This window comes from Sebastes umbrosus, chromosome 11 (genome assembly GCF_015220745.1).
Source record: "Sebastes umbrosus isolate fSebUmb1 chromosome 11, fSebUmb1.pri, whole genome shotgun sequence".
NCBI lineage: Eukaryota > Metazoa > Chordata > Actinopteri > Perciformes > Sebastidae > Sebastes > Sebastes umbrosus.
In genome coordinates this window covers 27978133-28003643 of record NC_051279.1, presented here as the reverse complement: position 1 = coordinate 28003643, position 25511 = coordinate 27978133, and the positions used below count along the sequence as shown (strand labels likewise).

The following is a 25511-nucleotide window of genomic DNA, read 5'->3' as shown; positions in this document are numbered from 1 at the left end:
CAGTACGTGTCTTTTTTTAGTAGTTCCAGTGCTGATGTACCTACAGTACTGTATGAAGGGATACAGTGAGAAGTCAGTGCCCTTAAAAAGCCAGTGAGTTACTGTCTCTGTTAGCCAGGAATGTTCTTTGCTTTGAGCTACATGCAAGCAGAAGCACAGGCCTGAACAGGCCAAGCAAAGTGTGTGTGTGTGTGTGTGTGTGTAGTGTGTGAGAAGCAGAACAGAAGCAGTGGAGATGAGGACGACATCTGTGCGTTTCAATAAAAGGCCCTTACGATGCTATTAGCGGGGACAAACTGCAGAGCACTTGAGACTGAAATGCGAGTTTGGAGTTGCATCAACATTCTGACTGATGTACGGCCAGGGTCATATGATATTATACAGCCTTAGACATATTTTCTCCTTAAAATGTGTTAATAAATGAGTATGTGTCCGCTATGTGATTGTATGTTTTTACTGTACGATGAATCATGGACTGCGATGAAAGATTAGCAGTTTAATCTACACAGTCACCAGCACGTGTAAATTCCAACGAAATGCACATCACTCATGGCTTCTTTGCAACATGGAGCTCTGATGCAAGAAGCAGATTTTGAATTGATGAGCCAGACTGACATCTTTAACAGGCCATCATGGCGAGCACATGTTAGCCAGCGTCTTCAGAGCAACACTTCTAATGCCGACTGTGTTTATAACGATATAACTCCTCCGACATGTAAACTGCACGGGAGATAAATGACTCCTGTAATTATGTTGAAATCAAAGTGCAAACACTGACGTTGGGTATGCACCATGTCATTGTAAACAGAGGGCCTTCCTCTGCAGCGCCGCGTCTCCCTGCTCCTCACTATCATGCGCCATTGTCTCGAGGGTGGTACGGGCTCCGGCTAAGCCCCGCTTGTATTGTATATAGAAGTAATAGTTTCCTCCTAAGATCTTGTGTAAATATGATATAATTGGTTGAGCATGAGTGTCTTTAAAGTGCAATCAGCCTAATGAATAACAGGCTTCTGTTGGGAGCAGCAGTGGAGATGAGTAATGCTGTCGGGGCTGAAGAAGAATAGATTATTCAGTTTTTGTCATGGGAATGTGTCGCTTCATAGACACAACGCGGGAAAGCGGCGATGTTTATTGTGTATTGTGCCAGTGAGAGAGAAAAAAATGTAGATTGGGATTGTTGTACTTGGCGTAAAACACCCACTCAGTAAGTACCTTGTTATTGCCAAGTGTGACAAATTTGGAGCATTGTTGCCGCTCTGTTGTCGTGGATATTTTGTTTTGTTTGACTCCTGTTGAAAAAAAGCTCTAGTCATCAAATTCATTTTAGTAGCAGCGGTATGAAAACCCCTGAGTGACTGGGTCTTATATTGTGCTGACTCGCCATGTTCCACGACATCATTTTCCCCTCTCGCTCCGAGGGCTGCTCAGCGTTCTAATTCCGAGCCTTAATTACTATAATTGGTAGATGCAAATTAACAGCAATTGGACTTGACTGGGGTCATAAATCCACAGCTCAGAAGTTGCCGAATCTCTGGCAATACGGAGCGGACCACCGTCGGCAGGGGTGCTTAACTTACTAAGTAATTGCAAGTTTCATGAATCATAATGCTTATGAATTCCCCCTCGGCACACAGGCGGGCCCAGTGGGACTCCTCTTTAAGCCACTGGGAGTCGTAGAGAGTGGAATGAGAAGCCACTGTGCAGCTCTGGCCTCTCCACATCAGAAACACTGTGCAGGAGCTGCTGGGTGCTAATGGTGTTTGGCTAATAACACTTTGGAGCCACGGAGGAAGAATATCCAAAACCTCAACTGAACACTTTCTTTCTTACTATTTATGCTGGTCTCACACAAAAACTCTTTGCCTCTTGGATGTTACTTTTTTCATTTCGCACACAGACCCCACCGCAAAATGAAACAACACAGCGAGACATGCACCGTTAGCATGAGCTCTCTTAGTTCAAATATACAGTAGTTGAGGTCTGCTCAAAACAAAGAAATACAGCACATGTGTGCGTACAGAGCTAATTTAGCTTGACTTGGCCGAATTAAGCCTGAGAACTCAATGAAATTTCTACTCGGTACATACAAGGAGAGCAGAAGCAGAGGGCCCCGTCTCTCTAAAACACACACACATTTACATACACCCCTGCCTCTGTTGAACGTGTAAGCAGACATGTATTGCATGTGATTGTTGGGGAAATGGAGTGAAAAACAGGTCTGGGGTTGTGGGTTCAGGTTGCGGGTTTCAGAGTGACGAGATCCAGAAGCCAGCGGCGCTTGGTATTACCCTGCTGCTTCCTGCCCCATTGGCCCGGGGCAGGGGCTGGGGACGGGGGGGGGATGGATGGAGCTTGAGAGAGGAAGGTGGGAGGCCATTTAAAGCCAAGGGCCATGATACACCCTGGCCCACGGGATCCCCTCGGCAAGAATCTGTAACACAGCCCACTGCTCCAACACTCCTACCATCGGGCCCTGAGCCTCGACCAGAGCCCACTGTGGTTTGTTTTACAACCTTGAACCACGGTTAGCCTTCGGAGCCTTAGCTTGGTAATCAGACTCTCCCAGCATTCCACTCTTTTTCAACGAGACCTTTTACTTATTTACCCATTGGCTCTGCTCAATATGATTCCTATGTCCATGTAACACTCTTTAAATGTGTTATTTTTCTTCCAATTCATTCTCTCCTGTCGTGCTAAGATCTATATTCCAAGTCTGGATGCTGTTTCAAAGTTGTGTGCAGCAGCAAAGTAAATCCTTCACCGGTTACACCTAATGCCTCCATGGCATGCAGCAGCACTCTGTGTCTGCATGAGCTCATGTGCCGTTTATCAGTATATACATGGGCATTAAGCTAATGTGTGTAATAACTGGCGCGTTGTGCATGTGCCCAGAAGATTCCTCCGTGAATCCTATTACCACCTCAGCACACGTTCCCAAATCTGCTACATGTTAAGCACTCAGTCCTCCCACACGTCCACTTAATAACACAAATCATGATCGATGCTCTGCCCAGCACATGCACAGACCCCAAGAATGCTAAACACAGGAACATAACTTGCAATTAATTGCCCATTTGTAAATTTTTCTGCATATCTTCTGTTCAAAGGAATTTGGAACATCATTATTATTTTCCTCGGTGATGAAGTACCAGTGAATCGCTCTTTCCAAGTCCTGCGTTTCTAGATACATAACACTGCCATGCCTTCGCTATTTCGTCTGCTGTTTCCCACCGGAGGGTTTGAATTGGATGGAGGTTTTGACTTTGAGCCATAATAATGTTGGACGGGCGCCCTCATATTTCTGCTCTGATGCGAAATCGGCCCAGTGGCTTTTCGGACTCAAATTGGGTTTAAATTGTGTCAGAAGAGGGAGAAATATTTTTTAAAATAATAGCCATGAATGCCATGAAACGGAGCGTTCTTGCTGCAGAGCTTTTGATCCGTTTTTATAAATAGCAGAATTTTGTCGTAAAAAATAATGTTTCTGTGGTCTTTTCCTGCAATTAAAATAAGGTTGGCTCAGGAACAAGGGCAAAACTAAGTACTTGTGTTTGAGAAAAATTTCTCTCCCGCTCTCTCCCTCTCTCTCCCTCTCTCTCCCTTCCCTCCCTCCTTGCCTTCCTCATCTGCGAAAGCATGTCATTTATGACTTGTTATGTTCATTTTCGCTCCATATTTTCCACATGGCAGTAGTGGCGGACAGATGTCTGATAATGGGAGACCCGGCAGAAGGGTGTGTTCCACCTGCCTCGCTCTGTATGTTTTTAGTTCGTCCGTGTATATGGTGGGCAGAGTGAGCGCCGTGCTTTCCCAAGGCATTCTCTGATTCCCCCTCGGCCAAGCGGTGTGGTCTTCACATGACCAATCAAATATGTCAAACCACCAGTGTTTTCCCCCCACATGTACAACAAGAAAATCTGGCTCCAATTATTATTGCACCCCAAGGGGAACTTCCAAAATTCCTCCCCTCCTCATTTGTCAGAAATGAAGCTCTCTCGTTTCCTGCGATTGGCTGAAATATGTCTTTTGATATTAAATCACACCGGTTTCCACTGGCTGCATGACCAAGACAAATGTTTATCATATTTATTTATGTCATTGGAGATGACCCTGCAGCTCAGCAATGCGGAGACTTGGCCGCCGACTCCCATGTAATGTTGATTATGAGTAAGAGAGTCTCCTAAATAAGCTGAAGTTAAGAGATAATTTGCAAAGCACATGAGGTAACTGTGGTTTGTTTAATGTGAAAAATACAGTTTGGGGTTTGGGGAGGGTGATGGAGGTACTGTTACAAAAGCCCTAATGAATCTAGACTGACACATCCCACCCAAATCTTACAGGGCTCTTGGTTTGATTTATATTATAGTCTGTTGATAAATGTGGTTCCAAATGTTGATTAAGGATCTGTTTCACTTGTTTGTATGTCAACAAATCCAGCTAAATCCAGTTATACACCTCTGATCTCCCATTGCCATTGTTTTTGTACTTGGTGCCTATTGTCATAACATCACGCTCTGGTAGAGGCCTCTCCAGTGTGGCTAAGGGGGCGAAACGCTATATGAAAATTGCCATTGACGTTGCCGAAACAAATAAAACTACTCATGCTGCCGCTACATCTGTAGCCATTTTAAGCCCTTATTTATACCATTTAAGCTCTCATTTGAATTCACCAGCACAAATAAACATATCATAACGAACCGAGAGCCCCTGATGTCATGTGCAGATGTTGAATTTTGATTATTCCTTTTGCCTCGTGAATTCGTCAGGATCTTGTCTCTCAAAGGGCGAAAAATAGATGACATCACTTTTTCTTGGCGCTGGTGGGACAGTGTTTGCTCACTGTGAGTGTAGCGGTTCAACTACAGAGGCAGTGCTCTGCCCGCTCCTGACATATCTCTACATCTCTCCTACCATATCACGGCTTGTGTATACTGCAGAAGTCCTGTGTTTCTGGAGACAGGAATAGAAAGAGAGAGGCAGTAAGAGTCTCCAGACTACTGTTGCCGTCCAGCCAGGGGTTTAAGCAATGTTTACTGCCAATGATAAGCTGGCATAAATCTGAACTTTATAAAAGGCAAATGATTTCACCTGAGGCCCGCGGGGTTATTTATCTGAGGCCTGGCTGTACCAGAGGCTTTGATTTAGTCATAAATCATCCTGTAAGGAACTTGTGCTACTAAACCACTGAGTAGGCAGAGGGAAGAAAGAAGTCCGTAGTGGTTCGGGCCTGCTGCCAGAACCTCTTTACTGGTTCAGTATAACAGACTACCTGCTCTACTCCTAGGGTCATGTACTTTATAGTAATTGACTATATAAAGTAGCGTCTGACCCAATGTGACCCCCACAACAATAAATAAAACCTATTCATGTTTTATACATTTAGGTTAGTTGGGCATAGACGCCCGCTCGTTACCCCCTGCAATATGTTGTCGACCCTGATACACTTTCTCTAAATCGTACTGGGCTTCCTACTATCATTAGCACGCTACATGATTTGTAAAGAGACTCAACTAAATGGCGTTTTCCTTCCCTTCCCTCTAGACGTGCTCTGCACCTCGGCATCCTGCGTGACCCGGGTTCGGAGGTGGAGGACCGGCAGTATCAGATCGACCTCCAGACCATCAACATTGGAACGGCTCATTGGGAGCAACTCAAGCCGGAGAAGGAGGGAACCAAAGGAGGTGTGTCCGTGGAGAGCGAGAGGAGCTCCCAGAACCCGGCCCTGGAGTGGAACATGGCCAGCAGGTCAGGAGACACTTCAGTGTTTGCATGTTAAGACTAAGGGGAAGATGATGCTGTATGATTAATTCATTCAAGCAGGTACCAATGAAAGTTGTTTTTTTCTTGTTGATATAGTAAATAATTGTTGGTGCATTTTTAAAAAGGAGTATTGGTGCATTTTTAAAAAGGAGTATTGGTGCATCCACTGAAGAATTGAATTGATCTCTTTACAAAATGTTCTGTGGCTACGGAAGCCCTGAGAGGCAAGTGAAAAAAAATTAATTCTGGTGATCCATTTTCTAAGTCTGATCGTAATTGTTTTCTCTCCTGTGTTTAAGACTTAAGAGCAGGTTAAAAAGAAACATTTTGCCAGGATAATTTTTTTTAAGTTCCTTCAAAAAAAAAAAAAAAAAATGCATCCATGTGAAACAGGTGGATAAAAAATAATCTTGAATTTTTCCAAGTTAGTTTTTCACATCTGTAAAAACAGGAGAAAAAAAAGTTTTGGGAGGGGACTTTTTGTCAGGATCACAAAGTGTTTGTTGTTGTAATACTCATATCGGCCACAAGAGGCTGAAGTGCACCATGACCCCATGTTCTAAATATGACCAAAAGCATTCATGTTTTCTTCCAGGTAAGTTGGAATTTCTTCATGCACTCTAAACACAAGGTACATACAGTACAGTATATTGTGTTAGCAAATTATGTAACATTACTGTCATGTCTTTATTTTGGCCAGAAATGTATTTTAATTGACGCGTTCAGTCCTATTTAGAACATGGGGTAGTGGTGCACTTCGGCCTCTTGTGGCTGAAATGAGTATTACAACAACAACGACAACAAAATTCACCTGCTAAAACCTCTTTTGTGCACCTGTTTTCCCAGATGAAAAATAAACTTAGAAAGATTATTCTGTGAAAACTTTTATGACACATTTTTTTTCCCACCCAATTCTTAAGTCATAAACACAGGAGAGAAAACTATTTTACCTCTCAGGGCTTCCATAGCTGTCTGTAAAATCTGATAGCATCATTGACACTACACAAGCCAACGCTAACTGCCCAGCACAATACGGCAACGTGTCCGGTGAATTTGAACACTTAATAATCCAAACAGAGCCATATATCTCTCTCAGGACTTGACAAAGCAGGACTAAAATGTTTGTGATTATTGTAATTACATTCGTCAGGTGGCCAGAAAGAGAACCCCACTGAGATTCTTAGTCTGTTTGGATGAATCCCTTACAATGACCACAGCAAGTATAATTGCTGCTAGATGAAATCGTTACACCCCGAGGCAGGTGCTGTGTGTGTGTGTGTGTGTGTGATCTGCTGTGAATGTCCCAGAATGTATCTCATCAGTCTTGATGTGGGAGCAGCATGTTATTGAGTTAGCGCCCTATCATGGAGCCTCTCCATGCACAGTCATAATTACAAACCCTGTCATTTTTTTATAGACTCGGGAGCTAAAACAAGCACGAGTGTAACAGCCTGTTTGGCCCCACATCCTTTTTTTTCCGCTCATGTTTTGAGAGGGAACAGGCCCAAAAATCACAGAATCACAGGCAACGACTCCAGATTTGTTCCCTGTCAACTAAAAATAAGCCTTGTGGAAGAATGCAGTGCAGAAACAACACGGGCCTGATTGAGACTGAGTGCCCTCGGGTCATCGGAGCTGAGAGTGATGCTGGCTGAGATACACACACCTTTCACACGCAGACACACAACCACACATCCTCATCATGAACACTGATGTTTTCTTTACTGTATGTCTTACACTTACACACACACAGTATGATATGAAAGTGGAACACAGACTGCTGATGCTGATGCTGAGGCCTCAGCTCTTAGACCTGCCGTAAGACCTTTTACTGTTGCATGTCATCCCCCTCCCTCTCCTCCCTCTTGTCCTGTCAGCTCCCTGCTGTATACTATCTAATTACGACAAAAAAAATACCCTAAAAATACTTTAAAAAGTTAGTTGATTTACCTCATCCAGGTTGAAACAAAACATCTTTTTTAGGTAGAGTTAGGCAAATGTCATGTTAAAGTTGAGGTGCTGACTACACCTTTTAAAATAAGCTTTAAACCTGTGTAAGACATGGTGCGAGAATCACTATAAAAAGGATGGCAAACGCAATAATGCAGCCATTTTAAATGAGTTTGGTTATTTTTAGTTACTTTAGTTTCGATTTTCAAGTGTTTTGGTATGTGTTCACTTTATATTTGAATAGAAAATAATTATTTAAATAGAAAATAATCAATGCTGTCTCCACTCCTTTTTTTGGTCACTTCTTAAATCTAATTGCCTCATTTCAGTCATTTAATGAGGCTTTCAGTCAGAGTGACTCAGAATGAGAAAGCAAGTAGAGCTTTAGTTTTTCACATTTCAACCAGACAATGGAGTGGACCTATGGGATGGTATTTCTAACCACCAGACCACCCTGATTTCTGTTTACTCTCTCTCCGTGTTCCCAGCCCGGTCTCATTCCCAGGGCGTCAAATATCGACACTTTGATACAGACGCACAAGGCACCCTTTAACGTCTGTATGACACGTACTGTCACTACAATGTAAACCCATCCACGTCAATATTAGATGCTCAGAGCAAGTGCTCTGGGAGTGTGGTGACATAGAATAAAGACCGAAAAACCCCATATAGGGTGGGATGGAGAGGAGGATGCGTGACACCAACAACGTATTGTTTATCTTTGGGTTCACAAAGTTTCAGTTTCACTTTAAAATTGTAGTGATTTTAACCAAAACCACGACCTCTTTTCCTTAACCTAACTAAGGGGTTTTGCTGCCTAAACCTAAGTGTTTTAGTTTGAATTCACAACGTTAACCACGTGTTTACTGCAACCGTAGTGGAGCGACTCACTGGGCTAACCAGTGCATTAGAAAGTGACGCCAAGGGTCCCTCCCCAAGGGTCATCAATGGGTTGGTGTTCCCAGTAGTTTTGACCATCTATCCCAAAATCCTCCTTTTCCTCGACCTTCGCTAACCGTGCCAGAGTCTGTTGTAAAACGTCCCTCTTACGTAGTGGACTTGGACCTATACGTTGGCATCTTACCCTCTTATTACCGAGTCTGACAAGCTCGTATGAGCAAAGGGCTGCTACTGAGGCTCAGTCCACTCGCAATTTTTCTCTTTTACTCTCAATTTGTCTCTCTGTCGATGAAAACAGGGCTGCGTGGGCCTCGTGCCAAGGCCGGACTGTCTGACAGGGCAATGAGGTGAGATTTTGGGCTCACACTTTGGGCTCCAGAAGATGCCGAATGCCTTTTGAGTAGACTCAACTTTCTTTAGACATGCTACAGCTGCAGGTCTGGATTTTTATTCACAACTTGATTATAGAATGACCTAACATGTAGCTTAACAGTTACTTTGCTACTCAAAGGATTGACGCACGGTATTATACTGCAGCGAAGGTCACTTTAGTTTGACATCGACTTGTTGCCAATGTAGAGTGTCGTATTGATTAATCATATAATAATCAGAAGGCTTTAGCTTCATCTCTTCTCATTTTCATAACCTTAGTAGGGCTGTCATTCGATTAAAATATTTAAATTGCAAATTAATCGCACATTTTTTATCTGTTCAAAATGTACCTTAAAGGGAGATTTGTATTTAATACTTTTATCAACATGGGAGTTGACAAATATGCTTTTTTTATGCAAATATATGTATATATTTATATTGGAAATCAATTAACAACACAAAATAATGACTAATATTGTCCAGAAACCCTCACAGGTACTGCATTTAGCATAAAAAAATATGCACAAATCATAACACGGCAAACTGCAGCCCAACAGGCAACAACAGCTGTCAGTGTGTCAGTGTGCTGACTTGACTATGACTTGCCTCAAACTGCATGTGATTATCATAAAGTGGGCATGTCTGTAAAGGGGAGACTCGTGGGTACCCATAGAACCCATTTTCATTCACATATCTTGAGGTCAGAGGTCAAGGGACCCCTTTGAAAATGGCCATGACAGTTTTTCTTTGTTATAGCTTTAAAAGTGAGCCCGCTACAACTTAAAAATTGCAAGTTGTGTTAGTGCGTTCAAAAAAGTAGTGGCATTAAAACTAATTTGCGTTAACATGTTATTATTGTGTTAACTTTGACAACCCTAATCCTCGATAATTAAGATTCACATCAAGTAAAGGAAGAATGCCTCTGTGTGATCATGCTGAGAAGGCCAAAGTTGCCGTTGTTGTTGAGGTTTTTCAATTTCAACCCTAACTCTCACTTTAAGCTTCCAAACGAATCATCCAAAGCGTCTGTGGTTGCCTCCTCGTTGCCCTCTCTCCTCGCCGTGGCAGCAGGAGCAGCACCGGAGGTTCTGTTGGAAATTGCTGCACCGTATACACCCCGGCCTCAGCCACCACCGCGACCGAGTCATAACTGAACGTGTGATTTAGAATGTTCCAACACACTGAGGAAAGGGGAGTCAAGTTCACAGCTTTACTTGTCCGCTGCAATCAGCCGCAGAAATCCACCACCTCGGTTGTAACAAGTTTTGACACACACCACTTCCAAAGTTCACACCTTTCCCTCATTCCCTACATCGATACCCCTCTCTCTCTCTCTCTCTCTCTCTCTCTCTCTCTCTCTCTCTGGCATGTTCACTCTGCTGTTTTTGGGGGGTTCAATTCCAGTAGTTGCGGATCTGCAGTGGCCTCAGTCGGCTTCCTGAGGTTTTGCGAGGAAATTCCAGCACTACGGATCCACTGACAGGATCTGTCCTCATCACAGTGTGTAGTTGCCGGCTAGGAAAGACCCGTGTCACGGAGCTGTGAACTTTCTCCATCTACCCCTCCTGTCAGCCACCCAGTGCACGCCTCTCTCTCTCTCTCTCTTTTTGTCCATGCCACGGATATATCTCCACTTACCATTCACACTGTGTATAGCTTTGTCTGAAAACAAAGTCATTCTTTCCATCTTTTGTGCTTTGCACCACACCCATTCGAAGGTGCACACACACACACACACACACACACACACACACACACACACACACACAGACACACACAGACACACAGACACACAGAGTTCTCCGGGCCGGTCAGAGGAGCCCGTATTACTGGTAAACCGAGCCTCACGCCTCCTAGCCTCGCTGGTGAATGATAGCACCTGTCCCCTGCAACGAGACACTCACTGTTTCAATCCCTGTCTGAGGGGAGATTAGCCAACACCAATTGGCCTCACAGATCATTTCACCTCTGAATTAGGCCTCCCCTCAAACTCTCTACGCAAAGAAATGTGTCAGAAAATAATCCCTTAAGGGCACCGGTAATGCACATTTGTGTAGCAGAAGTGAATATGATATTGGTTCTGCTTAAGTACTGTACTCCAGGCCACCTAGAAACAGGGCCTTTTATAATCCTGGCCAACTATAAATATTGGAAGCCGTACCACTTGATTGTTTTAATAGCAGCAGATGTGGCAATTAACACCACTTTATAAAGCCCCCATGTATATTTGTTTAACTACTAACAAATGTTCCCACAAATATGACTTGATTGTGGGAATGAGCATTAGTGGAATGGGGAGAGTTGATGTGAGAAGGTCTCCATTTGATCTTGTGTATACAATTAAGGGGTGTTCCCAATTGAGACTTGTCAAATAACGTCTCACTCCGTCTCTGTATTCAAGCTTCCAGCTCAAATGTGTTAGAGCAGAAATAAAAAAAAAAGAAGAGAAATATGGGAATATTTCACAAGTGTGGCCCACGGGAGAAGAATCAATTTTGAAGTTCTTTTTATTTTGAGTTCAGCTTTTCATCCTACTGGTTTGAATTTAAAAATCCAGAGCGAGTTTGAAATGTGTGTCTGCCTTGTCAGCTAAGGGCAAAACAAAAGCTCAGTTTTGAACATTTTGCGGTTTTGACTGTGTTGTGTTGACTTGTCATGTCCCAGGCAGATGGGACAGTGTTACAAATATTTTACAGCTGGTAACCATAACAAGTTATTAGTAAATAAAGGTTGGGGAATGTTAGTGATAAGTGCTCCCTTATGGTTGCTGTTAGAATCACTTCAACACCAGGACTTTACACGTTTACCTAAAATACAAGTCAGTAATTAATACCCTTTAAATGAAAATGTGAAAATATTAACAGCAACATCTAAGTTATGGAACCTATCTGAAGAGGTGTGTGCTAACAGTTTGATCCTGTTCGTATCTCTGTTCAGTATCAGGAGGCACCAGGAGCGGCGGGCCATCCTGACACCAATCCTGACTGACTTCTCTGTCCGGGTGACGGCTGCCCCAGCCATCATCTTCAGCAAGAATCTGTCCCCTGACTGCGGACAGGCGGAGGTCAGTATCCACTCAACACAGCTTTGTCTTTAACCCAGCAGTCACATATTCCTCTTAAATGTATTCATATTTTCTGCAAGAGTGAATTCATCTGTGGCAAGCTTTGAAACAAGTTAAAGTAAAAAAAAATTATATGCATCTATTAGGGCTGTCAAACGATTAAAATAATTAATAGCATGATTGTCCATAGTTAATCGCGATTCATTGCAAATTAATCACACATTTTTGTATCTGTTCAAAATGTACTTTACATGTATGTAAAGGGAGATTTGTCAAGTATTTAATACTCTTATCAACATGGGAGTGGGCATATATGTTTGCTTTATGAAAATATATGTATATATTTATTATTGGAAATCATATAACAACACACAACAATGACAAATGTTGTCCAGAAACGCAAATAGACAAAGTAGTAAAATAAACACCTAAATTTGTATTTAGGATTTTTTCTTTCCACCAGTCTGAAAGAAGACGTGTTATTGAAGCAAAATAGCCCAAAATCTCAGAATTGACCAGTGCATGAAAAAAACGCCTGTGTCTGTAACAAATATTTTCTAAGAAACTCACAGTGAGTCAGAGGTTGCATATTTTTCTTCGTCTACTTTGTCGAGGTTCGTTCTCCACTTCCACTGACATTTAATGCCCTTTGACCACGACCTGTTATAGCCATGATTGTAACTATTACTCTCACAATCCGTTGTCCATATGAAAATAGACATTGATTATGTGAGATGTCAGAAGTATTTACGGTTTGCTTCTTAACATACAGTAACTTCCTCATTATGAATCCCTCCGCCCAGTCCGCCGTGTAATGGAGGCTTCTGACCCACAGAGTTCAAACCTTTCTGCTTATACAGCTGATGTTTTCTGGCACGGTTCTCTGAGACTTCCTGCCTCTTTGATGCCTCGTCCGTCCACGCTAACGCGCCCCCTGACAATGCGTAACAGCTAATCCATAGTTTGCACTGACGCGCGCACACACACACACACACACTCACACACAATGTGATCTGTGTAACTCACTGAGATATGGAGACTCGGAGCCAATAACAACACAAACATGGCTTTGAACTATGCAGTGTAGATAAATTACAGCAATTTGTATAATAAAATTCATTTTAGTTTCCAGCTAACTTTTAAAAGATGTATGCATGCTTACCACACAGCTCTCCTTATTGAATTATTAATGTATTCATTATAGTCTCCAGTACATGTTCTACAATCTACATTCACCTCTTTAACATATTCTGTAACTATTATTGTAACCTTATGATATTATGACCTTGTGTGATTACTACTACTACTACTACTAACATGGTACACATCTAAATGAGACAAAAAAAATTGTGATATTAATGATATCAAATATTAACAGTCCTGTTATGTTTTTAAACTGTGGGTGTGAATAGATTATGTAGTAACAGAAGTTGCCAAATACCATTGTGTGTAGTTACTGTAGGACCTGTAGGCGTGCGTGCGTGCGTGCGTGCGTGCGTGCGTGCGTGCGTGCGTGCATGTGCGTGCGTGCGTGTGTGGTTCAACCCAGACTGTCAGTGAGTGATATCCTGTTAGATGCAGCCTCCAGGCTGCTGTCTGAACTGCTGGCTGTGGGTGGGACCCTGGAGAGGACAGAGGGACGAGGGGAAGGAGGGAACAACGGAGCTGAAGGGAGCAAGATAGAGGAGAGATAGGAAGTAGATAAACCAAGAGTATAAAAGCTGTGAGGTCACAAACAGCCCTGATGTGTTATGATAGGGCTGTCAATCGATTCAAATATTTTAACGTGATTAATCGCAAATTAATCACACATTTTTTTATCTGTTCAAAATGTACCTTAAAGGGAGATTTGTCAAGTATTTAATACTCTTATCAACATGGGAGTGGACAAATATGCTGCTTTATGCAAATATATGTATATATTTATTATTGGAAATCAATTAACAACACAAAACAATGACAAATATTGTCCAGAAACCCTCACAGGTACTGCATTTAGCATAACAAAATTTGCTCAAATCATAACATGGCAAACTGCAGCCCAACAGTCAACAACAGCTGTCAGTGTGTCAGTGTGCTGACTTGACTATGACTTGCCCCAAACTGCATGTGATTATCATAAAGTGGGCATGTCTGTAAAGGGGAGACTCGTGGGTACCCATAGAACCCATTTTCATTTCACATATCTTGAGGTCAGAGGTCAAGGGACCCCTTTGAAAATGGCCATGACAGTTTTTCCTCACCAGAATTTAGCGCAAGTTTGGAGCATTATTTAGTGTCCTTTGCGACAAGCTAGTATGACATGGTTGGTATCAATGGATTTTCTCAGGTTTTCTAATTTTCTAGCTTTAAAACTGAGCCCTCTACAACCTAAAAATCGCAAGTTGTGGTAATGCGTTAAAGAAATTAGTGGCGTTAAAACAAATTTGCGTTATCGCGTTAACTCTGACCGCTCTAGTAATTGAATGTCTCTCCTGCTCTCTCTCTCTCTACCCACCTTCCCTCTTTTCATTCCCCCTGTACTTCATCTCTCTCTAGGAGGTGGTGGTGTGTGGCCATTCTCTGGAGGTGAATGTGACCAGCAGTCTGGATTTCTACCTCAGCATTGCCCAGGTGCAGCTCCTTCAGCAGCTTGTCAGAGAGAACATGGTGGGGATGGACGCTCCTGAGAAAAGCGCCGAGGTACGTACTGTAATCAACAACAATCTCTTGATTCAGCACGTATGAAGCCTGGCTCTACAGTAGTTATATTCCCATGCTCACACATCCCATCTTGGCCCTCACATCACCCCTCTCTCTCTCTCTCTCTCTCTCTCTCTCTTGCTGCTGATTAACATCTTGTTAATCTTGATGAAGTATCACAGTTTGACATTTACAAAATCACTCCATGAGGCTACGCCAGTTTCACTCAAAAATACATCAGGACCATTTTCGTGATACAGTGCCCCTCACTATCGCCCCTCACTATTTTTGGGTGAATCCAACACATTTAAATATTTACTCACTCAGAGCGAGGCGGTCCTCTAATGTGACCTTAGTTTACTGTGCTGTACTCAGCTGCAGCTTTCAGGGTCCTTTCTATTGTTTACAGGACAGGGAGCTCCCAGGCGCCATTTGCCCCGTCTGACCGCTTAATAAGGCTTTCTAATGGAACACAATATAAAAATATTTACCGGCTGTGGTGAGGATGGGAGTCATAGAGGAGGGACGGGGACAGGGGGGTAGAAGAGGAGGAGGGGGGGATGGGAACAAATGGAGTGAGTTGACAGAGTGTCCTTACGGGAGGATGTGTGTGCTGACGTGCAGCGGCTGCGTCAGATGACTCAGATCCAGTAAAGGCTTCTGTGAAGTGACGTGGTTGGATTCCTGGGGAAAATTCAAAAAAACAAATTAAAGGGATTCAGGTACAGTGATCATTTCTTGTTTTTGTTGCTACTACAGATGTGCTTGACAATCTTGTAAGAACTAATACAGACAATACAAGCAGCACCATCATTCACAGAGCCGACTGTCACCTGAAAGCATCCTAAATCAATGATAAAATAGACATCAAGTCAGAAGACATAGTGTGAAGTTTGCTGACTTCTTTATTTCTTTATTCATTTATTTAGTTATTTACACAGCGAGTCCCGAGGAGGTGCCTGCTTGTGCATCTGGTTTTGATTTGGCTGATCTCGGAGCCCTCACCCCTGACTTGTAATGATTCATGGCTTGATTCTGTTGAGGGGCAGCTAACGGCTGCAGAGGGTTCATCCAGGTTCAAGGCAGGACGAGAAAGTTCAGCGAGAAGCTATTCTGGGAGGTCCGTTGGCAACAGTTAAAAAATTAGAAGAAAGAAAAAAAAACTATTCAGCTTTACTCCATTTAAGAAAAGTTTAAGTTTGTTTTACCTTATTTTCTCAAGGCAATGTAAACTGATTATTTTCCAACTTTACCAGCAACAACTTGCTTCACATGCACATATACACAAAAAAGACCTTCCTCCAGCCGGAGGAGCTGGGAATTAAAGGAATACTTCACCCACAAAATGACCATTTGTGTATCAATCACCCCATGTTACCTTAAATTCTTTAAGATAACTTCTCGCATGCCTCCACGGTGAACGGATAATCAAAAAACGGTGCAAATCCTTGATGAATTGAAGTTAATGGGGTCTGAGTTTAACAACAGCAAAACTATATCAAAACATCTGTTTACTCACACAACTGGTGCAGTATAATCAAAGTCTCATTTATCCAGTCGTATGCTCACTACTCGCCAGACACATTCATCTTCACTAAAATCATACTATTTAAAACACTTCCACATAAACAGGTTCACGCCTGTACAGATGCGCTGCTCGTTCGTGCGAGTCTGAAGTTGTTAATATAGTGAGGTTTTAGTGAAAATGCATGTTTGGGAAGCAGCGACTGGATAAGACTACATCCACACTAATATGTTTGCGTTTTAAAATGCAGAACGTTGCTACGTTTATGCCCAGCGTCCACACTACTCCGCCGTTTTCGAGCCCCTAAACGGTGATGTTTGAAAACGATGCTGACGGCGTTTTAGTGTGAAAACTCCGGGGTAGCATTTTAGTCTGGACGGACAGAAACTGAGACCTTTGAAAGCGATGACGCACTTTTTCTTCTTAATTGGATCTTATCAGTCATGACGTGTCCTTCCCTGATTCATCACGCCCACTCATGTTAACCTTTTTTGTAAGAAAATAAACGACGCCCACATCAGCCTTCAACCACCAGCGGTTAATTTCAACATGGATACAAAGTTACAAGCATTGCTGACCTTGTTGTCTACGCTAGCAGCTGTTGTGCAGATAAATTCTGCATTTTAGAATGCTACTTCTGCCGACATGCGCAGGAGGCAAGCTATTATTTGAGCGCTTTACAATCAATTCCCATGTCTAGTGGTGCTTCCTGTTTACACCGCCACACACATGCCCAGTGTACGTGAATGGTCATGTGATATGCGTTTTTAGGTGTGGTAGTATGGACGGAGATTATTGAAACAGCCCTTAAACGCTTGTCTGGACGGAGATCGTTTTTGTTTTAAAAGGAAAACATATTAGTGTGGATGTAGCCTAAATGAGACTTGGATTATACTGCACCAGTTGTGTGAGAGTTTGTAAACAGATGTTTTGATATAGTTTTGCAACGCGGCCCCCATTTACTTCAATTCAACAAGACTTTCCTCCATGTTTTGATTCTTTGTTCACTGTGGAGGCATGCAGGAAAAATGTTTTCTTCAAGAATTCAGGGTAACACGGGGCGAGTAATTGATGTTACAAATGGTCATGTTGTCGGCGAGTGTATTTTTGCTCAAGGGCACTGCGGCAGTAGCTGCTGAGTGTTATGTTCTTTCCCCCCGGCCATGTTTCCCAGTTTATCCAGAGATCGGAACAGTCAACTTTTTGTTCAAAACTCCACATCCAGCCGCTGTGTTATTGCTGCCTTCAGCTGGATTAAGTGGAATTGAAATGACCCATAGGTCCAGAGTGATGTAATATAATGATCATCCGTCCACTGTTGAGAAATGAAGTATATATGCTTGGGAACATTCCTCTGCTTTCATTTAATTTTTTTTTTTTTTTTTGGTCACAGTTGTTGGGAACTCTCAGTGTTTCACTTTTTACTTTTATTACACCGTATTCATTTCAGGTGCATTATCCCATGTTCTTTAGTCATTCGGTTTTATAGTGGTGCCATTATGGAGCGTAACAGTATCATTAACACTGAGGTCAGTCAGTGTGTGTCTTCACCTCTGTGCAGCTGCAGAGCACGGAGGTTGCTCTGAATAAATGTGGTCTGGCTTTGACTTTTTGGACACTCTCTGTAAAACTATTTGTACCTCCATCTATCTCAGTGTCGTAAGTCTTTTGGCGGCCGCATCTGTCCGGCTGCTTGGCCCAGAACCTGCAGGAGGGAGGTCAGTGTGTGACTAAGACATGGGACCTGCAGGAGCTCATTCGACGAGCTGCAGAGCCCTCTAGTGGCGCGTTTCACCACAGCATCATGACATTCCATGCTCCATGAGGGGCTGCTTCTCTTCACTCGCAGCCTGCTCTGCCAGCAGCCTGTCTACCCCCTGCTAACACATTAGACACACCGCCATCAAATAATATCGGTAGTATGTGCGCTGACATTGTTTGGAGAATGAGTTTGGAACAGGTAAAGGCTTATTTGATGTAGACTAACTGGATAGAATGAAACAGATGCCTGTCCACCCCCTGCTAGTACGTTACAAATAATAATCATAAAGTTCAGATGTATTTCCATCACCAGTTTCCACAATATCAGAGTCTGGATTTGGTGCATGTATCTGTCTTTTTTTTTTTTCAACTTCCGTAATGATATTTATAGTATTTGACAGTTTTGTTTGTACTTCCTTTATACAACCTGTTCAAAGGATTCAATTAAAAACAGGTTCTGGATCTCAAGCATCTGGCGCAGGGGAACTGTTTTTGTTGTTGTGCTTCAATACCCCCCCCCCCCCCCCTCCCCCTTCCTTCACAGTCCCCAGCAAGAGTTTAAATTAAACATTGCTCCTTGCTCACTCTCTCTTATTTCCAAACCCTTTCCTCCTCTCTTTTTTTAATTATTTTTTTTTTCCTAGACATTCTGAGAACACGCTTGTTTGCCTCGAACAGATTCTCCGCAATCCCGGGCACTGATTTCAAACAGTTCCCATTGGCCCCTCACAGCTGTGTTTTATTGTCTGGGTTAATGAATTTGTTTTGTAGGGGCTTTTGGGTTCCCTGGCAGTGGTGAGGCGAGCCAGGCGCGTGGGCAATATGTGTGTGCCTTGTTGTGTGTGCGATTTCAGTCGCTGAGCTTTGCTTTGAGAGAGAATCTGTCCACATGCATACGCACTTTTATTATGACCCTTCCGTGCATACGTACAGATGCTGTCCAAGATTGTTATTTTCTCGTAATCTGTACATTCAGTGTCGTTGTGGCCAGCTGTCTACAGTTTCCATACCGGTTTAAATCATGATGCAAATGCAACATGATTTCTAAGCACTCCACGGGCAGATTTGTTGCTCTTTAAGTCAGTGCATTATTAGGATGTTTATCGCAGGATTAGCTCCGGTCCGTCACAGTTTGACTTCATCTCTGTATTTTTTCGCTCGATCTTAATGATGATAAAGCGACGCTGGGTTGAGATCAGGCAGCTTTCAGCAGCGGGAGGTCCCACAGTCAGGGAGCTATGAATAGATGATAGAGCGGCTTCTGGGACTTATCTCGCCGCTCTGTCATCGGCGCTGTCACCCGGCAACGCAGAAGTGTATACCCTCACACACACATGTGCGCACATACACATGGTCCCCACATTCTCTGCATGGTGGAGCGCCTGCAGCCTTTTATTTGGGAGCCAGCACTGTGATGCTGCTTCATGACTGAACAGCTGACCTGTTTGTTTGTGTGTTTGCATTCTGTGTGCGTCAGCTCTGCCATGACGTTATTCCAGAAGTTAATGACTTCGTGTGAAAGAAGTGTGCGAAATCTTCATCTTCCCTGCAGCTTCTCATTCCAGTCTCTCTGAACTTCCTCCATGCACATGTCATCTCTTAAGCTGGGTATACACTGTACGATTTTAGCTTGTTTCTGGCCCGAATTTTGAGCCGACGACTCATTTTAGAGTCAGACCGAATTTCAGCTTCATTGGGCGTCGTTTGTTGTGCAGTGTACAGGGGGGACTGAGGACCGATTAACTCCTCACGACCGACCGTTAGACGGATGAATTTCTGACATGTCCGAAATTTTGGTCAGCCGTCCACAGGCTCTCACACAGTTGAAGCAGAGCCACGAGTCGATTCCCCAACGTCAGTGCCTTTTTTCTCCTCTTTTTACAGAAATCAGAGCGTAGCCAACAAGCCACACTGTCCACATCTTCCTAGCCACAGCGAGTCCATATAACGTTACACCGCTGCAACTTTTTTTGGGATGTTTCAGCAGACAGGATAGCACAGATGATCAAGGCAGCACATTTCTGCCTCGTTAGCATTGTGACCCGTACAGACCTCTGCTAAAAAACAAACTTTACCTGCCTCAGAGCTTTCAAACAAATCTTTATTGACAACTGTCAACAGCCAGAACGGCCCTGTTTTTTTTAAATTTATTTTACACATACAGTGTGAGCACTCAAGTCGTGACTGACGATCGGACCGTACAGACTGAGCACATAAATCGCGAGCTTTGGCTTTACATTGCAAACGATCTACTCGTACAGCAGGAGTAGGAGTTACACAACATGTCTAAAATCGCACAGTCTATGCCCAGCTTTATTCGCCACCTCAATGCCACCCATCCCTTTGAGCAGATTTTTTAGTGCAACCTTTCATCGTTGGCATCACTGCACCACAATGACAAGCTCACAAAGTATTTTAGTAATGTCCCACCAAACTGGTTAAGAGCCAGAATAGAGAACATTTTTGAAAAATTGCTTCCGTCGTCCCATGTTGGTATGTCCCTCTCTCTCTCTCACACACACAAGCAGAGGCAGCCCGGGTCAGCCATGTGCTCGCACCACAGTGTGAGAGGAAAATACCCTCTGGTGCAGGGGAAGTCCCGCTCGGCTTCATCCTCCACCTCATCCTGGGATGATTACACGCATGGGAAACAGGGCTTTAGACTTCCTCCAACACTCATGCACACACACACACGGATGCCAGTGCACACACACTAAGGCAGCACCCACGTTCAGGACGAGGTATCAGGCCTCACAGGAACCTCTGAATTACAGTTTTTAGTAAACACACATGGGGGGGAAACCTCTCAATCACCCATTACCTGCCTTATCTCTATTCTTCCTCTCCCCCTCTTTTTCTTTTCCTTCCTTTTTGTATCATTTACCACCATCAGTTGGCATTGTGAGGTTATATGCATCTTTATCTACCACCCACTTCTCAATCTCCTGCGTCTTTAAACCATCACCAAACTCTTCTTTCATTCCTCCTTTTTTTTTTTATCACTTTCCTCTCTTTTTTCCATGTCCCCTCTCATTCATCTGTTTTTCCCTCGTGGGACTGGCACAGCTCCTGGTTGGAAAAGTGTTGGTCCTTCCAGAGCTGGCTGGTTAAGTAGCTATAGCTGGCTGACAGTAGAGAGGGTTCCTCCTCTGAAGACCGATCTGTAGATTATGACATTACTGTACTATTATTACATGCCTGCGTTCGGGATGCACGCGAGCTGCACACGAGCTGCACTCTCACGCAAAGCTTGGACTGATGCAGCACTATAGACAGCGGAGATAGACCGCCAGCCAAGACCAACCGCTGTGAGAAGTGAATTTACAGCGGACGCGGCACGCTGGTCGGTAGCCGGTTTGGTTTGTCAGTGGGTTTGGACAGCAGTTTTAGGTTATTAGTGGGGAGGAGACAGTGTTTTACTGATGCATGTGTTTTTTGTGCACATCATCCACACAGCCACTCTACCAACTACCGTAACATATGTTTGGATAGATTTTCAAGTTGTCTAATTTAGCACCCAATTGTACTGTTCTCAGCTCATTAAATGTGCTTTATCGGTCTTTAGAAGCCTCATAGATGTGGGTCAGTAGGGGCCTGCTACAACTACTATGTTATAAAAGTGACAGTGAAACTTAAAAGCAACACCTTCTGACATGTAAAACTGAATGAAACGTTACGTTTTGGCTTAAAATAACTACGTTTGAAAAGTGAAACCACACATTGTTGGTTTCACACGGGGTGCAAACCCCAGTGTGTCCTTCGGTCCGACCTCCACCCCATATGGAGTTTCACGCTGTCTATAGCCTATGCGGCCGTTTGATTCTGCGGCCAAACTAAAAGTTGGAAAAAGTTTAACTGTTAGCGGCAAAGTGCGGCCAGAGTACCTGCAGCCAATCAGTAAACTGTGACTCCTGTGAAATGTTGACATAGGTTACAAAAAATCTCTTCCCGCCTGAAACACATGATCATGTCTTCCAGCCGCAGAAAACTGAAATTATTGCGGCGAGCCGCACTTTGCTGCTGCCTGGTGTGAATTTGGCGTTATAACCACTGATAACAGCCATTTAAACCTGCAGTAGGCAGAATGTTTTTGGCATCATTGGGCAAAAATTCCATTATAACCTTTCAGCATATTGTAATTCAAGTGTTGTCAAGCACTGTTTTCAGGCTTTAAAATGTTTTGCCCGTGACAGAAGACTTTGGCCAATCTCAGGTCATTTCCTATTGGCTGGTCATTCAACAAAGACAGCTGTCAATCACTCGCGAACTCTGATCAAACGGTCAAACTAGGCAGCGCTGATCCAATATTAATTAATATTCTGTTACTGTTATGCCTATTTCTCACCTCAAATGTTTTCAGAAACATCTTGTGGTGTACTGTTTAGCTGTAAAATGAGAAAGTTTGCTCCAGCTGGTGGGCAGTGCTTGGTATTTTCTCAACTGATCTCAACATGGCTGCCGGGTCACAAACTTTCTCATTTTACAGCTAAACAGTACACTACAAGATGTTTCAGGTGAGAAATAGGCATTACAGTAACAGAATATTGATTCATATTTGATCAGCGTTGCCTAGTTTGACCGTTTGGTCGGAGTTCATGAGTAATTGACAGCTGCTCAGAGACGGCAGACTCCAGAGGCACATGATTTTTTTCAGATTACCTGTCTCATGCATTACTGTCAGGATATATTGACCATTTTATAAAAATAACTTTTTTTAATCATATTTGCTCAATTTCTACCCACCTGCAGCTTTAATGACCTGATAACAGTCTAACTGGCTGCATTTAGAAGCCGATGAAGGATTAGAGCTTTCCAATATTGTCTTTTGTTAAAAAAAGGCCATATGGATGTAGATCAACAGTCAGCAAAGACACCTCTAATGTCCGCGAACTAGCTTGCAGATAAATACAATAATAAAACCTCTGAAACAAATGAAGACCTTTCTGCACCTCGGTCTTCACTCCAAACGCTCCTAAGTGTTACACTGTGGGATAATGGAAGCTTGGTGACCTATTCTGCGCTGTTGTATAACAATTTAGCTCTCGTTCATGTAGGAGTATTAGCCGAATGTCAAACGCACATAAGACGGCTTATCTAAGCCACGGTGTTGTTGACAAGCTTGGCTCGGCGAGCGACCCGGGCCTGGATCCTTGTCTGTGTATGTTTAAAGTAAACCATTTCCAAGACCGCTCCTCTTCGTGATGAGTGTTTCATATTGTCTCGTAGCTGTTGAGCTTTGAGAACCGAAGTCTCTCTCCCGACCTTCGATCCTTCCAGGACAGTGAGGTGTCAGAGGAGCTTTTATGTGCTCTTGCTGGCCAACAGAAATAGGGAGACATCAGACGCGAGTGAAAATCCGAGGCGTGGAAAAGGAACAGTAAGAGAGTGGAGACAGCTTTCAGAGAGGATGGCCAAATGACAGAGAATGCATGAGGGAGCGAGGAGTAAGGGAGAAATCCACGGAGATGAGACATGACACAGTGAGAAAAGGAGAGTCTGAATCCGGTGTTTGCTTTGATTCCCGGCTCTGTCCAAAGCATTTGTCTGTAAATGTGGGAGCTGGCGTCCCTTAGAGGTCAGCTCTTAACCAGTCAGCCTGGCTATTAACCCTCTCTGAGGGCCAGATCCCTTTCACCCTGACCTCTTCCCATCCTGCTTAGCACTATTTTCCTTCGCCCTGTTGCTGCTGAGAGTAATAATAAATAAGGCTCTCTGCACAGCCATCTCCTTTTTCCATTTTGGCTGACTTACATCTGTTAAGTAAGCGTCGTTGTCTCAGCTTATCTTAAACATACATATTTTCATAGCCAGTGTTCATCTCGCTGCCCTTCTTTTGTTATGAAAACGTATCTTCTCCCCCCCACCCCCCCGTTTTTGTTCATGTCTCACTGACCCTCCTGTGTGAATCAACTGCTAATTGACAGCCAGTCATAACAACTCACCTTGCCTGTTCAGCCCCCGCACCCTGACCCACCTTCTTCCCAAAGCAGAACCGTGGCACATTCTTAAAATTGGCCCCTTGGAAACTCAATCTATTTGAGATCAGTAGCAGCTGAATTTGCTCTCTCCTCAATCGGTTTTGGCGAAATTGGCGTGAAAACTCCTGATAAAATCACGAAGGTCGGAATTCTATTAGAGCGGTGAAACAAACGGCGCCTTTGAGGAGAGGCAGCGGGCCCCCACCGTGAACCCTGGGATCGGGTGTCGACTCAGGTGAGGAGGAGTCAGGAGTGCCCTCCCTCTCTTGCTCTCTCTCTCTCTCTCTGCCTGCAAGGGAAACCGGGTCACACACCCAGGGGACTAGTAAAAGCAGGGCACACCAGGCCAACTAGTACAGACACATATGTACACACCATGCTAGACTTTGTTCAGATTTTTTGTCTGAAGAGGTGAAAAGAGGAAACTGTTTTTTTTTCTCCTCTACACCTGTATAAGCAAGATTCCACCTAGAATAACAGGTGATGGAGAGTATTGGGTTCTCTCTCTGTAACTTGGATGGTGGAGTCAAAGTGTGTGTGCACATGTGTGTGTGCTAGACCATGCATGTGGGTCTGCATGTGCGTACACACATGTATGTGGATGCAAATGTTTGCTATTGACTATAAAAACGTACAGTATCTGCAAGTCCTGTGTGGTTGACTGAAGAGTTCCTCTTGGACTGCTCTCATTAAACTAAATATTTACCCTAAAATTAAACCCTAAAAATTCACACGTCATTCCAAGAAGATTTTCCATGGGTGCAGGCACATTTCCTTTTTTTCCCCCATGTGTCTATGGTACTATATTATCCAGGTCACATAGGGGTGAAATAATGTAATAATCAACAATTTTAATAACTGATTAATTGTTTAAGACATTTTCTGAAGCAAAGATTCCAAACATTTGCAAGTTTCAGCTTCTTAAATGTGGCTGCCTTATCTGTTTTATTATTTTAAACTGACCTTTTTGACTGTTGATTGAGCAAAACAAACAATTTGAGTGCTCCGGAATATTGTGATGGCTATTTCTCACTTTGTTAGACAGTCTATAGACCAAACGATTAATCAGTTATTTAGAAAATAACCCGGACATAAGTTAATAATGGAACTAGTCATTAGTTGCAGCCATTAATGTATTATAAGAACTGGAAACCGGACCCTAAGATGACTTCTGTTAAGTCCAATGAGAATTGCTCGCTTGGTGCATATACGCCAAAAATGTTTTGTAGCTTCCGGGTTTACATCCGGGGTATGCAGCCCAACGAATATGTGTTTCTCCTGCTGGCCCCGCCCGTGAGTTCCCGTTCAGCCCATAGACTTTACATTGTGGTGACGTCACAGATTTCGGCGGTCTATGAGGAAAAAACTGGAAAAAAATATGAAAGCAAGGTTGAGTGGCGGCACCGTATCCAGATGTTATTATTATATAGCCATGGTTGCAGCCCCAACTGTGAAATCTGTTTCATTTTTTCATTTTTGTAATACTTCATTGCAATGTTTCTTTCATCATCTTGCAGAC

The 25511-nt window shown here is 43.3% G+C and overlaps 1 protein-coding gene across 5 annotated transcripts in view; it reads left to right on the top strand.

Annotated features, from left to right (window-relative positions):
• The window catches only part of LOC119497149 (vacuolar protein sorting-associated protein 13B-like), a 393997-nt gene that overhangs the window by 248072 nt on the left and 120414 nt on the right, over positions 1-25511 (top strand). For all 5 annotated transcript variants that reach the window (XM_037785043.1, XM_037785042.1, XM_037785044.1 and 2 more), the window contains 3 exons: positions 5542-5745; positions 11920-12046; positions 14585-14728. In XM_037785043.1, coding sequence (XP_037640971.1) covers positions 5542-5745; positions 11920-12046; positions 14585-14728 — 475 coding nt within the window. The remainder of the gene's footprint in view (positions 1-5541; positions 5746-11919; positions 12047-14584; positions 14729-25511) is intronic.